The sequence below is a fragment of the Limulus polyphemus genome, unplaced genomic scaffold (genome assembly GCF_000517525.1).
Source record: "Limulus polyphemus unplaced genomic scaffold, Limulus_polyphemus-2.1.2 Scaffold1151, whole genome shotgun sequence".
Classification (NCBI taxonomy): Eukaryota; Metazoa; Arthropoda; class Merostomata; order Xiphosura; family Limulidae; genus Limulus; species Limulus polyphemus.
Window position 1 is genome coordinate 1 of NW_013666761.1, and position 15,132 is coordinate 15,132.

At 31.5% G+C, this 15,132-nt stretch overlaps 1 protein-coding gene across 2 annotated transcripts in view; it reads right to left on the minus strand.

Moving 5' to 3' along the window:
• Positions 1-727: 727 nt before the first annotated feature.
• LOC106462362 (neurogenic locus Notch protein-like) overlaps positions 728-15,132 on the minus strand; it is a 100,847-nt gene continuing 86,442 nt past the window's right edge. For both annotated transcript variants that reach the window (XM_013922278.2, XM_022389609.1), the window contains 11 exons: positions 14,817-14,930; positions 12,794-12,932; positions 11,486-11,645; positions 10,560-10,720; positions 9,636-9,714; positions 8,713-9,014; positions 7,989-8,314; positions 7,280-7,426; positions 6,864-7,015; positions 6,377-6,524; positions 728-5,174 (listed from right to left, as the gene is read on the minus strand). In XM_013922278.2, coding sequence (XP_013777732.1) covers positions 3,787-5,174; positions 6,377-6,524; positions 6,864-7,015; positions 7,280-7,426; positions 7,989-8,314; positions 8,713-9,014; positions 9,636-9,714; positions 10,560-10,720; positions 11,486-11,645; positions 12,794-12,932; positions 14,817-14,930 — 3,116 coding nt within the window. In that variant the 3' untranslated portion in view covers positions 728-3,786. The remainder of the gene's footprint in view (positions 5,175-6,376; positions 6,525-6,863; positions 7,016-7,279; positions 7,427-7,988; positions 8,315-8,712; positions 9,015-9,635; positions 9,715-10,559; positions 10,721-11,485; positions 11,646-12,793; positions 12,933-14,816; positions 14,931-15,132) is intronic.

Sequence of the window (15,132 nt, forward strand, 5' to 3'; positions counted from 1 at the left end):
GTACCAGTTTAACGTTGAATATTATTTATGATTTCAACTTTATACACAAGTGTCAAAATACTATAATTTACCAATACTGTTTCCCAAGTTACTTTATTTCTGCTTTTATTGTGACTAAGGTTATCTTGTCACCATTCCTAATGTTGAATTGAATATCATTCTTTTATTCACAATTTATTGCGGAATGGTTATATTTCGAGTATCACACGGATTCGAACATGTCTCGCCAGCTCCAAAACCCAGAACTTTACCAAAAAGCCAATCCGTATCCACTTAGTTTTGTACATCTTAGACTGTTCTCTCTCTCATTTTCCAGATTAAAAAAAATTCAGTTAATCACTTCCTTTCTCCGATTAAGTGCTGGAAGACCTTGTTACTGCAATGAAGGGCCAGTCGTAACTTTGTGGTTAGCTTAACAGCCTGTAATCCAGAGTAGCGGTCAAATTCCACTATTAGAATAGAGCAGCTCAAGAGTGGGCAGGGGTGCTGTTGGCTAGCTACCTTCCCTCTAACTTTCAATTAAAAATCGGGGAGGTTAGCCCAGAGAGATTACAAAGAAACAATCAATACTGCTATTATCTGTATGTTCTATATTCCGAGTTTCAAAACACTGCAAGAGTTAAAACTTCAGACCATAGAATAAAAACATTTGTAAATATGTATTTTTGTTTTGCACTTAAAAAATGTTCAATTTGCCAAATACAAAAATATCAGAGAAAGTAGAAAATACAAGTTGAATAAATCTACTTTTATTTGAATAAAAAACTAGATCCTAAAAACCTTGTACAAAAATAGTTTGTTTCTTACAAACATACAACAATAACCTTTATAAAACCATACCCTAGAACACAGTATTCACAATTTAAAAACAATTTATAAAGCTTCTTTTTCTACAACTTTACACAATGTTCCCCATACCAGTTATAAAACCACACCCTGGAACATACTATTCATAGTTTACAACAGTTTATGAAGCTTCTTTTTCTACAACTTTACACAGTGTTCCTCATATATAGCAGTCATGAAAGGACGGAGATTTCCAAACGTACATGTTACAAAGCTGTGGGTAAACAAGATAATGTTAAAATAGATGTTCTGCAGGCAAATGATGGTTTAAAACACGAAACTATTAAAGCGATCTACAGAGATTTTTTACACAAAATCTGAAAGTTTCCGAAAGGAAAGCAATCCAACAATGCGGTGGTGTAAAATGCTGCTTTGTCTTGTGGATCAATGTCATACTTGTTAATATTCTTCAGAAAGCACTTATTACATCATACCATCGTATGTACGTGCATGTTTATACAGTATAAACACATTTATTTAAGGTTTAGGCTACTTTCTATAAGTTATCAAATGTACACTCTAAAATACTATATAAGGTAAATCTTTTTTGTACGATATTGTTTTAAATAAATGCAAAACGTTTCATCAAACCATACCTATCGATTCAGTTCTTTGATCAAAATGCATACTATACTTATGAACGCTGAATATATCATTTTCTATAAAATAAGCAATTATTTGCTCAAAGAAAATATTTAACCTAAACATTTTACGTTAAAATGTCTGGAAAACATGAACAGCTGTAGATAAACATTTTGGATTCTGAAACCAGCTCTTCATACATTTTGTTCTTTCCAGATGGGCTTAGTTAGACAATTTTGATTTCAAATCCAGTTTTTAATACCCTTTCATTGCACCTTAAAAAGAAAGAGAGAGAGAGAAATACTATTTACACTAGGCCTAACTAGCCTCTACTTTTTATTACATTATTTGCACATAGAATCCTCATATTCAGTCATTTTTTGTACAACACTTTATAAATTGCAATACTGATTGAAGGATTTCGACTTTCTCATCAAATAAAAACTTACAGTAGGAGAGAGGAGTTACAAATTTTAAACTTCCCCAATATGTATGTATGTATGTGTGTGTGTATATAAAGGTAATAACTCAGTAGAACATTGATACAAATAAAACTTGTTAATATATGCATGGTTGGTAATCATTTTTCTTCAAAAGCTTAACTGCAACTTTACTGAAATCATGTTAAAAACAAAAACTTTCATGTCCGTGAAAAATAAATTTTACAACAAAATTACAACATTTATTAAAGTTGAGATCCAAGCTACTGGAAATGCTTTCAATTTATAAAATATTCTAAATTTTTAAAAAGAAACTTGAGATCTGAACTTGCAGAACCAGAATATTAATAGTGAGAGATCAAAATAAAAGGCATAAAAATTATTTTTTTTTTTTATAAAATTTGTTTTTTGATACAAGCTGAATATTTTATTACTGTATTCAATATTTCTACTAAAACGTTTTTGTCAGAATTCCTTAATACAAAGTGAGTATTGAAATGTTTCATTCCTATTTTATATTCATAAATCATTATCCAGGAAATTCTGATGTCAACCTGATCCTTTCTTTTATATGATTCTGCTATAACAGCTCACAAGTTAATAGGAAGAACCTTCTTCCCTAACAGATAACAAGAATGTTGTCATGTAAAAATATACAATTCTCTATTAAATAAAGTTTCTACTCAATATGTCATAAGCACCAATTTAGCATCAATGTTTCTTCACACTTAACCAAACACTTGGCAATTACACAAACAACTAATAAGGCCTCATAATAAACTGCAACTTATAGTATTTGTCTTTTCACATGACCCACACACATTTAGTGCAATAACAATTAAAGAAAAAAAAAATAACCATAAAAGAAGTTAATGTGCTAAATTCAAAACACCAGAAAAAGGGCACAAGAATTAGATTATACTGTATATCAATAGATATTAGTTTTAACTAAAACTTTAATCCTGTAACAATGTTTTAATTGTTCAAAAACTAAATCCTGTAACAATGTTTTAATTGTCTAAAAACTAAATCCTGTAACAATGTTTTCAATTGATATTTCTATGATTGTGTGAGCCCTAAGAAACAAACTTTTAAGAAACTTGAACAAATAAGAACGGTCAAATGCAATCTTAAACCCCTGTGGGTAGTAGTTCACTCCAATGTATAAACTTAATATTAATTAACACATATTTTAATATGAGGAAACAAAACCAACTTAACTTGTTTGAATGTGAATTGATGTCATGACTCTTGATAAACTTAAAATATTTAAATCTGTCTTAAAGCATAAAAACACAAAAAAGCACAAGAAAATATATTAAAACAAATACTGAACTTCGTAAGCACATGACTACATATAATCAATGACACTTCTATATGGCATTGATGTCTTTCATACTATTACAAATGGAAAGACAAAGCTTTAAAAATCATTACACACACTACTATGTTTATCCTTATATTTTAAAATATGCATTACTGTTTGAATAAAAGTTTTTATTTTGCAAAGTATTTAAGTTTGTTTATTGTAAAAAAACTCAACACCGAAAAAAAAATTTACAAGTGTTTATTAAGGTACTAAAATATTAATTAAAAATAACTGCTTTCAGGTCAGAAGCAAACAGTAAATAATACAACACAAATCGGAAATTACCGACCACCAACTTGCTATAGAAATGCACTTTCTAAACATCTGATATAAATAAATATACATTATCTAATACATAGGTCCTGTTGGTCAAGTAAAGTTCTCAATGATTCTGCTTCAAAAAAAGTCTCAAATTCATTGTACAAGCCTGGAACAACATTGTAGCAATACACCCACCACACATCATTTTTTATTATGGCCACAGTATCACAATAAATTCAAATATCCATACACAAAGAACACAAATCTATTGCTTACACACGTGGTTCACTAGATAAATACAGCCTCCTGTTGCTGATGTGTATTCTGCTGTGGCTGATGCTGCTCAATAGCTGCTAAGTGGTGCATATTGCTTGGCCCAGTTGGGCTTGACATACCCTCTGACCAGTCACTCTGGGCAGAGTGTGGAGAGGAACTTGACCACTGACCAGGGGATTCTGGTGAAGGAGTCAGGTAAGTCTCAGGAGGATGCAAGTAATGCTGTGGAGTAGCTTCAGAGCTGTGCTGGCTATGTTGTGAAGGTGGAGTGGGATACTGAAAGGGATGTGAATAAGGCACTTGGTGAGAGCCAGGCATAAGAGATTGCTGCCCCAACATTTGCTGAATTTCAGTAATTGTGGGATTGTCATAGATATTGTTGGCACTCTGTTGTTGTGAATGAATCTGTGCGGCTTTCTGGTGGTGGGCTGCTCTCATGGCAGCCATGTGTGTTGGTGATGTTGGTAGTGAGGGACGTTGTTTCATAGGGGCAGAAACCGTGTATGACAAAGATGTTGGAATCTGTGAAACAGTGACACTACTTGGCACAGAATTCTGTCTAGAATGTTGTGGTTTTACATTCTGACTGTTAGCCTGCAAGTATGGATAAATACCCCTATTCATGTACATTTGTCCATTTTGATCTATGCCTCCAATCAGTCCATACAATTGGGAGCTATTATTTACACATTCATTGTAGGGGGGAGGCTGTTTGTTAGGAATACTACGCGTTCCATCCATCCCTGCTAGATTTGGGTGTGACAATGCATTGTAAATAGATGTGTCATGAGGAGATGGGGTGCCATCCAAACAGCTTCCTGTGTGTGGAGCCTCCAGTGAGTTTACTGGAGACAGAGTTATCGAACCATCAATCCCAGGAATAACGAGGGGAGGAGGTTCCTTGCGTTTCTTTACAGATGATTTTCTTCCAATTGCTCCTTCATTATTAGGAGAAATTCCACCACTGCCATCCATCATGGAAGTCAGTCCCATCATATTGTTGATCTTTGGCCTTTTCTTATTCTTGTTGGATCTTGAAGAGCCAAGAACAGTTGGGGGTGGTATCATTGAAGGAGAGTTTGCACCACCAGTTCCTCCTACTGACATGTGTGACATATGAGGACTCTGGGGGACATAATCATTGAGGAGTTGTACAATATCATTGTGCATACGTTCTACAGCAACATCCTTGGGAAGACGATCCATATGATCTGTGATGTCCCGGTTGGCAAAATGCTCGAGAAGAACCTTGGCTGCCTGGTAGCCACCTTCCCGAGCTGCCAGAAATAAAGGAGTCTCTTCTTTATTATCCTGAGCATCCCTATTGGCTCCATGAGTTAGCAACACACGAACAGCATCTACATTGTTGACAGCTGCAGCCCAATGAAGAGCAGTTTTACCTGAAGGCAGAAATTAAAAGACAATCTTAAATCAAAAGTAAATGCGACAATGAGCTTTTGTGACTCACAATGTTTAGCTTATGAAAAGGTTCATGAACACTACTATTTCATTATATTTTACCTACACTCAAATATCCTGTGTAAGTTAGAAAAGACACATTTAACAGAAATCATAGATTATATTTAAAAATACAAGGAACTTTTATGACACACAAAGGAATATTATATTTTTTAAAGTCAGTTTATATGCTAGTAATGTAGCACACTGTTGCATGCTTATATATATACAAGCCAAATATGGATAAAAGTAACAAAGTTGTGCATCTAAAATAAGCATATAAAATGAAAAAGGAGGCTTATTGCATTTTCTCAACACAAGAATACAACCATCGTAACAATTTTACGGTTTAGGTAAACTATTTAAACATCTTTGCCACTAGAATTAATAAAAATTACATGATCCAAACAAAAATACTACAAAATAAAACTTCGGTTATGAAGATACATGAACCAGCCTATCTGTAATAAGATATACATAATTCTTTCAAGTACCCGGGTAACCAATATTTAAATAGAATTTCCTATTTAAAATAAAAATATATAAATACATATTTATAAGTGCATGTAATTTTTTATTAACTAATGAGGTTATCTACCAGTTTCCATAAATTTGCCGTTTAAACTTCAAAAAGAGAAGGATAAACTTGAAGTTTGAAAATATATAAGCCAATATCAACGATTACTTAAAACCTAGATATTATGAAGCTTATAAGTTATTGTTTAAATGCTGAAAGACTGCAAAATATTGGAAAAATCAATGGGCATAAACACTGTTATAAAGATAAGATAACTACAGATGTTGTTATTTTTGTCACATTCCTCTTAATGTGTTCCTCGTGGTTCAAATGTTTAAAAAAAATATCTGCAGTTAACTGTTTTTTTAAACAATTTTCTGGCCTATTGGTTATCATGAAGTTTATATTAATGTGCTGAAACTGAAATACCTTACAGACTCTTACAACAACAACAACACAAAATTTTACCACTATAACAGAAAACAACTTTTACTTGTAAAACAATTTATTAAATATAACTATTAAACTGTACCTTAAAAAGTTACCTTATCATGGAAATCATACTGTTTGTAATACAAGTACGAGAGAGGAATTTATTACAGGTTTACCAAAGCAAACTGTACAAACCTAAATCATCTGCAGCATTAATGTCTGCTTCAGCATTGATTAAGTCTTCAACCATCCCCTCGATGGCTAATCTAGCTGCTAGAATGAGCGGTGTTGTTCCATCATGCATTCGAGAGTTCAGATTTGTAGCCCTGTTTCTCAGCAGTATCTATGAAACGTCATCAATTCTATTTATCGGATACTTCAATCACACTGAATATAAGTCATAAGTATCAAAAACACTGAAGGATATGTTTTAATAAATAAATTTAAAAAATTGTATTGTGCACAACTGTTGAAATAATCAAATATGTACTTATCAACTCAAACACGAGACATCAACACAGACAGTTGAGTAGTACAAAATACTTCACTCTGAATTGTAATATTCTCCTCTCAAAAAACAAAGCATATCTAAGCTATTTTGTAAAGAGAAATGACCGCTACAAGCATTTAAAGGGTTAATACTTAAACCCACTTTAAAAACAAAAACCATTTATATTTATACCTGAAAAACCCCTTGAGCATCTGCAGCTACTGCTGCATGTAAAGGCGTTCGTCCAGTGTTATCCTGCACATTGGCATCAGCACCAGCATCCAAAAGTCTTTTGGCAGCATCGGCACGAGCATATCTGGCTGCAAGATGTAGTGATGTTTCACCTAAAAAGCACAAGAAAAATCATAAATACAAAAATCTTACTTATTCCTATGGTAAAAACATTGTACATTAAAGTATTCTAAATAACTTTGAAATACTTCTGTGAAAACGTTCAGCCATGTGTTTGCAAATATCTATACTCCAGTTGTTATTTAAAAACTAAAAGAACGAGTTTAATTGTGTGTGTAGGGGGGGGGTAACATTTATTATCAACATACTGACAGTATGTAATGATTGAAGATATTTAAATATTGGTTATGATATACCTGTACGATCAGTGACCATGTTGATCTTGGCACCTTGTGACAACAAGTCCTGAATCATGCTAGCTGATGTGTCATCTTCCTCAGCATCATCCACAGAATCTTGAACACCACCACGGAATGATGCTAACATCAGTGGTGTGAGGCCACCTGCAATCAATGCAGAATAAAAAAATTATAAAAAGTATTTTAAAACTGGACTAGGATGACTGAAGAACACTGCATATTAACCTAGACAAACAAGTTATTATTGTGACTAAAACTCATTAAGGTCGATAAATGAGTTGCATCATCGATGTGGAGTATAAGGGGTTATCTCCCAAGTGCAATAAAATTAAAACACAATTCCAATAATAACAACTGCAACAGTTTCAACCAGTTTAACCATTAGTCAAAACTATAAAAGATTATTATTTAGGCTAATAAAATGAGGTTATAATAAGAATTCCCTATACATTTTAAATTCTCTAACAGATTTTACAATCAATTTAATTACATATATACAAAAGCATAAAGGTTCCATATATCTGAGCCTTATTAATATGAATAGATACATACATATTTATTTTTCAATAATAAACCAAAGAAGTTTCTTTTATGCTTAGTAATATTTTCACTGCACTAAAATAACAGGTTATTTTTCAATCTTAATAGCACACATGTAGCAGGACTCGTACTTTTTAGTTAAGTGCAGAACTAAACTTAAACAAACCTGGCCCACAAACATCTACATTCCCTGGTTCTAGTTCTTCTACTTGAGGAGGGGTGAGTGCAAGAACATCAGGATTTCTGACATCAGCTGCATCCAGATGCTGTTGTGTCCACCTTCGTGGGTCAGTGTCATCAAATTCTGTGGCTGGCACATCATTGTGTAAATCCCCATAACTGGGATCAGGCGAGTGGAAACTCTTCATTCGTTTCATGGGTGGCTGATCCCCAATGTCGTCATCACCCCATCCTGATATGCCTGGAGGCATTGTATTGTTGGCATTAGAATCAACATCCACTCTCTGGGCAGATGCCTGTTTTTGTAGGTTTCTGTACAATAAAAAATTGTACTGTATCAGTCTTACAAATAGTATGAATTAACAATTATCTTAAAAATCTACATAATTACAGAACAATGCAAAAGCTTGTTTGTACTTAATAATAAAATCACAAAATATAATAAACTATGAAAATAAACAATCTAGTTTTATATTTCTTATGTAATACTGATTTCTAACAATAAGAAATCCTTTTTCAGTAAATTACAATTTTAGGGTACAACTGCCTTGTAAACAAATCTTGAAAGAAAGAAATAAAAAGGAAAAAGAAGAAAAACTTAAAAATATAAAAACAAATAAATAATTAATCCTCAACTATTCACTTCATTAATGATTCAAAGCAACCAACTCTGAATGTGTAGGTTTCAAAATACAATTATTTTTACAGACCTCATTTCCTGACCATCGGGGCCTCTTCTCCGGGACTGGCGATGTTGTCCTGAGCTGGTTTTCAAGAATCCTTCTGGAAACCATGTTATACCACTGGCACGCTTCCTTTGTGCTACAAGAACACCAATGAACAGTCCTAGCAAGATGATAACAATCACACCAATAACAACATATGTCATGTTAGGATATATATTAGTGCTGGTATCTGTGGACTCACTGTCCATTGAGCTCTTTATAGCTTTGATATTGAAGGGTGTATCCAAGACATTCCTTGACTGGGATGCAGCCAGAAACTTTGCAGCCTGAAACAATACACAATGCAACAAAAGAGAATGAGCAACAGAATAGCAATGCCATTTTCCAAAAAAAAAAAAAAACAATTTCTCCACTAAACATCTTTTATATAATTTTCCAACTTTAAGAAAGTCGTTCAATGATTATACTTAAAGCTTCAGTAAAACCTTGTTATAATGGCATAGTTTGAAGATTAACTTATGATAATTTTATTGTAAATTTGTGTATTTTGGAAATGAACTACATTACATTCTTCTTAGTAAGATTACAATGTGCAAACTCATAATAAGAATAGTTATTTTAACAATTTGAAATATCAGAGCCAAAGATATGATTCAAGTTGATTGAGTTCCAGTAAAGAAATATAAAATCATTTGTTACAGAGTGAGAGTCACAGAAGTCATTTACGTGTATATCATCAACAACAGCAAAATAATAATAAAAGAATAAACAATAACTGTGGTAAAACTACTAAACAAAACTTAAATCATTTTGTGCAAGAAAACTCCTATTGCTGCCTGTTGTTGTTAATGTCAGTGCCTATGAATTCCAACTGACTGTGTCAGTTGTTGGGCTCCTTTCACTATACATGCTTCATAAGCCCTTGAACTAAAGCACAAGATTTTTACCTCTTTGGCTGACTGGAAACATTCACTATAGGATGTCCTAACACATCGTCGATTGTCAATCTCCACATACACTTTAGTTCTAGACAGAAATAACGAAAAATAAGTTTCAACAACATTACAAAACAAAATTAAACATACACAGGCATAAAAAAGTTACTACCAACAAAATATGGAGTCTTGGTAACCAATCTACAATAACTAAAGTTAAGAAAAAAACAAGATCTTCTAATTGAAAAACAATCTGACTTAATCACTAGGTATCATAAATAGGAAAACGATTTGCGTTATGGATTAATCTTATCATATATTTTAAGTAATTGTAAAAATGGAAGATATAGCATTCTAAAATAGAATGCTATTCATGTTATATTTATTTTTAAAACAGAATGCTATTTAAATCTCATTTCTTTTACCAAATATTTCAAATGACTAAAGGTCATATGTTACAATTTGAAAATAATCATTCTACATTCACAATGTTCTAGCCTTTCAATATTCTTTAAAGATTCCAAACATCAGAAAGGTCAAATACAGTGATAAGGCTAACTTAAATCTTTACTGAAAAATCTAATAATAACAGGAAAGGAAATTTTTATTACACAACAAAAAAATACAAAATTTTTAAATGTTAGGATCCTACAAATAATGGTGGTCACATTTACCCCAGTATAATTATTCTCTACGTTTCCTGATTTGATTTTTTTTATCTTACATAACAAAACACTCAGCTTTTAATCAGTGCATGCAGGCATGGATAAACAATAACTATCCATACTTTTGTTTTACACAATTTCTACAATAAAATTTCTTAAAAACTTCTATCTTTTACCAGACTTGTGACCATTCTTTTGAACAACAATTATTTTAATAACCTATCAAATTCTTGAAACTGAAAATAACTAAAATTCAACAACAACAACATACCCAACAAATGCTTTTGGGTCAAAAGAGCTCGAGTTTCCTCCATCTTTGGGTTGCAATGGATAGATCATTGGGTTTCTCTTATTATCTGTTTTAATTTTGACATTTGTTCTCAAGGCATAACCCAAATCCCTTACAAATAGCTTATAGTTGTTTTGGAATTCCTATATCAGTAAACAACAATCATGCATCAGATCTGGCAATATTAATTCTTGTTTATTTATGTTCAAATAAAATAATCATTATACAAAACCATAATAGTAATGAACAAAGCTAAGTCTATGTTGTTAGTACATAAATCAGTATAAAAACTTGTATGGATGAGCAATGTTCCATTAATGAATCTCATTTTAATACACAAATGATTAAATAAACTCTTTTTGTTAATAAACAAAATATTATAAACACTAGTATAGATGACTAATACAGAATACTGATAAACTTCCACCTGTATTGGAACTTTCAAATGAAACTATGAAGTTTAAATTTTTTTAAATAAAATGAAATATGAAAGATGTATATTATCACAGTTCTATGAAGTAGGAAATGTGGTAAATTAATGAAAACAATATCTTTTATACAGAACTTATTTATAATCAAAATCCCAAGTTAGTTGACATTTGGGAAATAGTTTTATGTTACCTTAATAGTGCATACATTATCCAGCAGCTATACACTACCAAAAAAAGATGGTGTATTATTAAGCAGTTTTTTTTCTTTTTGTATATTACCAATTTCGGTCATCATGACCTCACAATTTTAATTTATTTCAATTTGAAGACACCATTCATATTGCTTTGTTTCTTTCAAAAATCTAAACAACAATAGCATCTTTCATTAAAACGAGTACTTTTAACACATTTCTAGCAAACAAATCCAGTTCTAATTCTAAAATTAAAAGTAATATTGCCCTACAAGCCCTAACTTACCACAAAATCTATTGAGAGAATTAAAATGAGAGTTCCATCAGCCAAACGTGGAGAATCTGTCTCACAATCAAGTCCATCCCAATTACATTCTTCATTGTTGCACCCATAGTCGCAGTAACCATTCCCATAATTACGAAGACAATAGGAATCATACAGTTCACTATAAAAATAAAAATTTAGATTCAAAATATATATTTCACAACAGACAGTTTCAAATACAATGACAAGACTTATAATGGCTGAAGATGGCTTGAATGGGTAATGAAGAAAAACTTTAATATAAGTTTAGCATAACAGCAAATGTACAACGTTTCGACAAGGTTTTGTCATCATCAGACAAGACTTGTTTTAGTGACTGTTGCTCCTACACGATGTTCTCAAAAGTAAGCAATTTATAAATGTTTACTTATATTTACACTTCATATAAAATTTTATTTCTAAAAAGTGATGAACAGTTGTTAACTGTGCTATTTCAAAGCTTTTATTTAATTCTTGATTTTGTATAGAAGCTTCCAATGTTTTAACGTTGTTTTTGCCAACACAGAATTAAGTTTAAGTAGCAGTTCTTGTCTTTTAGGTTACATTTTCACTTCATTAGAAAAATATCAGTCACCATAATGAGATCATTAAATTAAACTTGATTTTAAGAATTTAAAAAAAAGAGCAAACCATGTCCACAATTCTTTAGTGCAGAACTGGCTGTTCCTACCATGTAACATGATTACAAGTCTTAATGGAAACTTAAGTTGTTAAAGAGAAACAGAAGAAATACAAAATAAAATAATAACTTGAATTTAGTTCTTAAAAGTTAGAGTCACACAGTAATCACAAGTACATTAAAATAACAACAACAGAAAAATTATTTCAAGTTAGTTGATAAATATAAGTGAAAATTACCTTAGCCCTGATAACTAATAAATATGAATTTTATTCTGATAGCTGGCATAAAAAAATTAAGATTTTTTTATGAAAAACACGAATACATTAAAGTTCTTTTTATTCCTAACAACGATTTTGTTTTTCTTCCTTTTATTGTTGAACTTATCAATAATAAATATCTCAGAATCAATATACATGATCCTTTCATATAATTTTGAAAAAGTAATGCAGAAAAATATCACCTTCAGCCATCAAATGTTATGCATACATTGTATAAAAGAATCATCTTTGAATCGATGTAGTACAGTTGATAAAATTAAAACACATAATTAAAATGCTTCAAATATTTAACTATATTCTATATTTATCAGTTTTCCATAAAAATTTATTTCATCCTATCTCTTAAAGGGTGGGTTGGTTTGCACTTACTTGCAGGATGGTAGTTCTTGTGTGCAATCAAAACCATCAAAGAGACAATCCAAGTTGTTGCACTCAGCATTACACTCCCCATTACGAAAGACATCCCAACAACTAATGGCTGCTGTACAGTTAATCCATGGATTAATTCCTGAAATATACATATATGATTAGTAATACAGTATTGTGGAATAACAAAATTCAGTTACGTACTTTACTATATGCATATAATTAGTAATACAGTATTTCTGCTATAAACTTAAATATAGGAAATCAAATAATGTGTAGATTGTTTCTGAAACACTTGAAAATTAATGACCAGTGGAAATAGAAATATCAGCCAGCTTTATGTCTGTACATTTTTTATTATTTAGCTAAACTAACACTTATAAAACCACATCTTACAAAAGAAACAGGAAAACTGGTATTTCTTTAATATCTATCGTAATCACAGAAAATACGAATAAAATAATAACTATTTTCTTCCTATAAAGAAAGATTTCTGTTTTTACTCTTCCCTCTACACACAAACACACAAGTACATACTGTTCATTCTCAATGAATCAGTAATATTTTGAGTATATGTAATTTCTATGTAAATTTCACATTTCTCCTTTTTGTTTATTAGTTTAAAAATAATTAAGTATGAACTGTTTTATAGATTTATACAAAAAGAACTTCCTTTATCGATTGTACAGTTTCAATATATAATTATCTTGCCCTTCCCTATGACTAAACTGGTTAAAAGCCTTGTCCCTCTTGTTGCAATTCAATCAAAATGTGGTGATTTGGGTGATACTTATAACTGGATCTGTTTTAGGAGTATTACATTTAACTTACAACATGAAGATATCCTATTTCACGATTATAAAAGCATGCAAGGCAAAAAAATTTCAGTGTTTTGATGAAAATGATATCTGTAATGTTGAACCATATCAGTAAAGTAAAGGAAAGCATCACTCGGCAGGGAAAAATCACATTATGCTATGATCAGCTACCGAAAGTAGTGAAGCAAGTCAGATGAGCACCTAATCACCAAACCACACAAGGCTCCAAAAGAAGAAGAGAGAGAGATGACACACTACTGCATACAGAACACAATATAAAATATTTGGTTATACTTGTAAACAACTACAAACAATTATTGTGTTTGAAATACACTTTAAAATTGGTTTGAATCAGATATTTGTACAAAGTTACATACAGGCCACTTGCTCTAGCCACTCCTAATTTTGAACAGGTTACAGGAAAGGTAGCTTAGTAAACAGCACCCACCTACCATTAACTCACGGACACTAAACAAATGTGTGTTTTGACCTTCGCTCTAATAATGCACCCATAACTCCAACATGCAGAGCGAGATTTTGCCAGAATAGGATGTAAACCATGGACACTTGGATTCACAATACAGCATGCTAACAAAAGGTTCCACTCAGCGCACAATATAAAACATCTAAAGTAATCTTAGTATGTATGAATTATAATTTCAGAGAATTTTTCCATTTTTGAAATTCCCATTAAGTTTTATATCATTGCATGTGTTGTTCCACATAGAAATTTTCAAGGTAATAAAATATGTGAAAGCACATGGTGAACTGTGTTATTGGTTCTGCTACAGATGATATCTGAAATTCATAAAATCCATCTCAACATAAGTTTTATAAAGTTTTTCAGACTTATACTTCTTAAGATCATTTATTTCGCAACATACTGGTCAGAGAAGAGATCATATGGTCCAACCTCGAATCATATTATTCTGTTTAAAAGATTCCCAGAACTGGTTGCAGACAATGAATGATAAACATTGGATGTTGAAGGCTTGAACACATAATTAATGTGAATTCTAAATTCAAATTTCATCTTCATTCCAAATGTGAAACTAGCAAACACAGGTCAAGTCTGAGATACGAACTGTTCTTCTATCTTTACTATGTATATTATATACCCAAGTTTTTATTTGTCTAAGATGACGGATCTAGTTTTGTAGCCTAGCTGTGTTAATTTATATACATGTATACTTAAGTGAATTTCTTACCTAAAGAACAGTCACCACCATCAAAATTGCATGCATAACTATTGCACTCATCATCACAGTGTCTATCTCCAGCCTTCTTTTTACATCTGTTCAGCTCACATTGTTTCACTTTATCTGTAGATTTTAATAACATATGAATATCACTATAAAATACTTAAGATTTGACAATTCTTTCAGGTAAATCCACATTTAACTATATGTATTTCACAAAAATTTTAAAATAATAAGCAAACACAATAAAGAATTAACATATGAAGATTTATATTCCCATTCTTTCAGTCACTTACACTCAGTATTACGTATGAATGCATACATA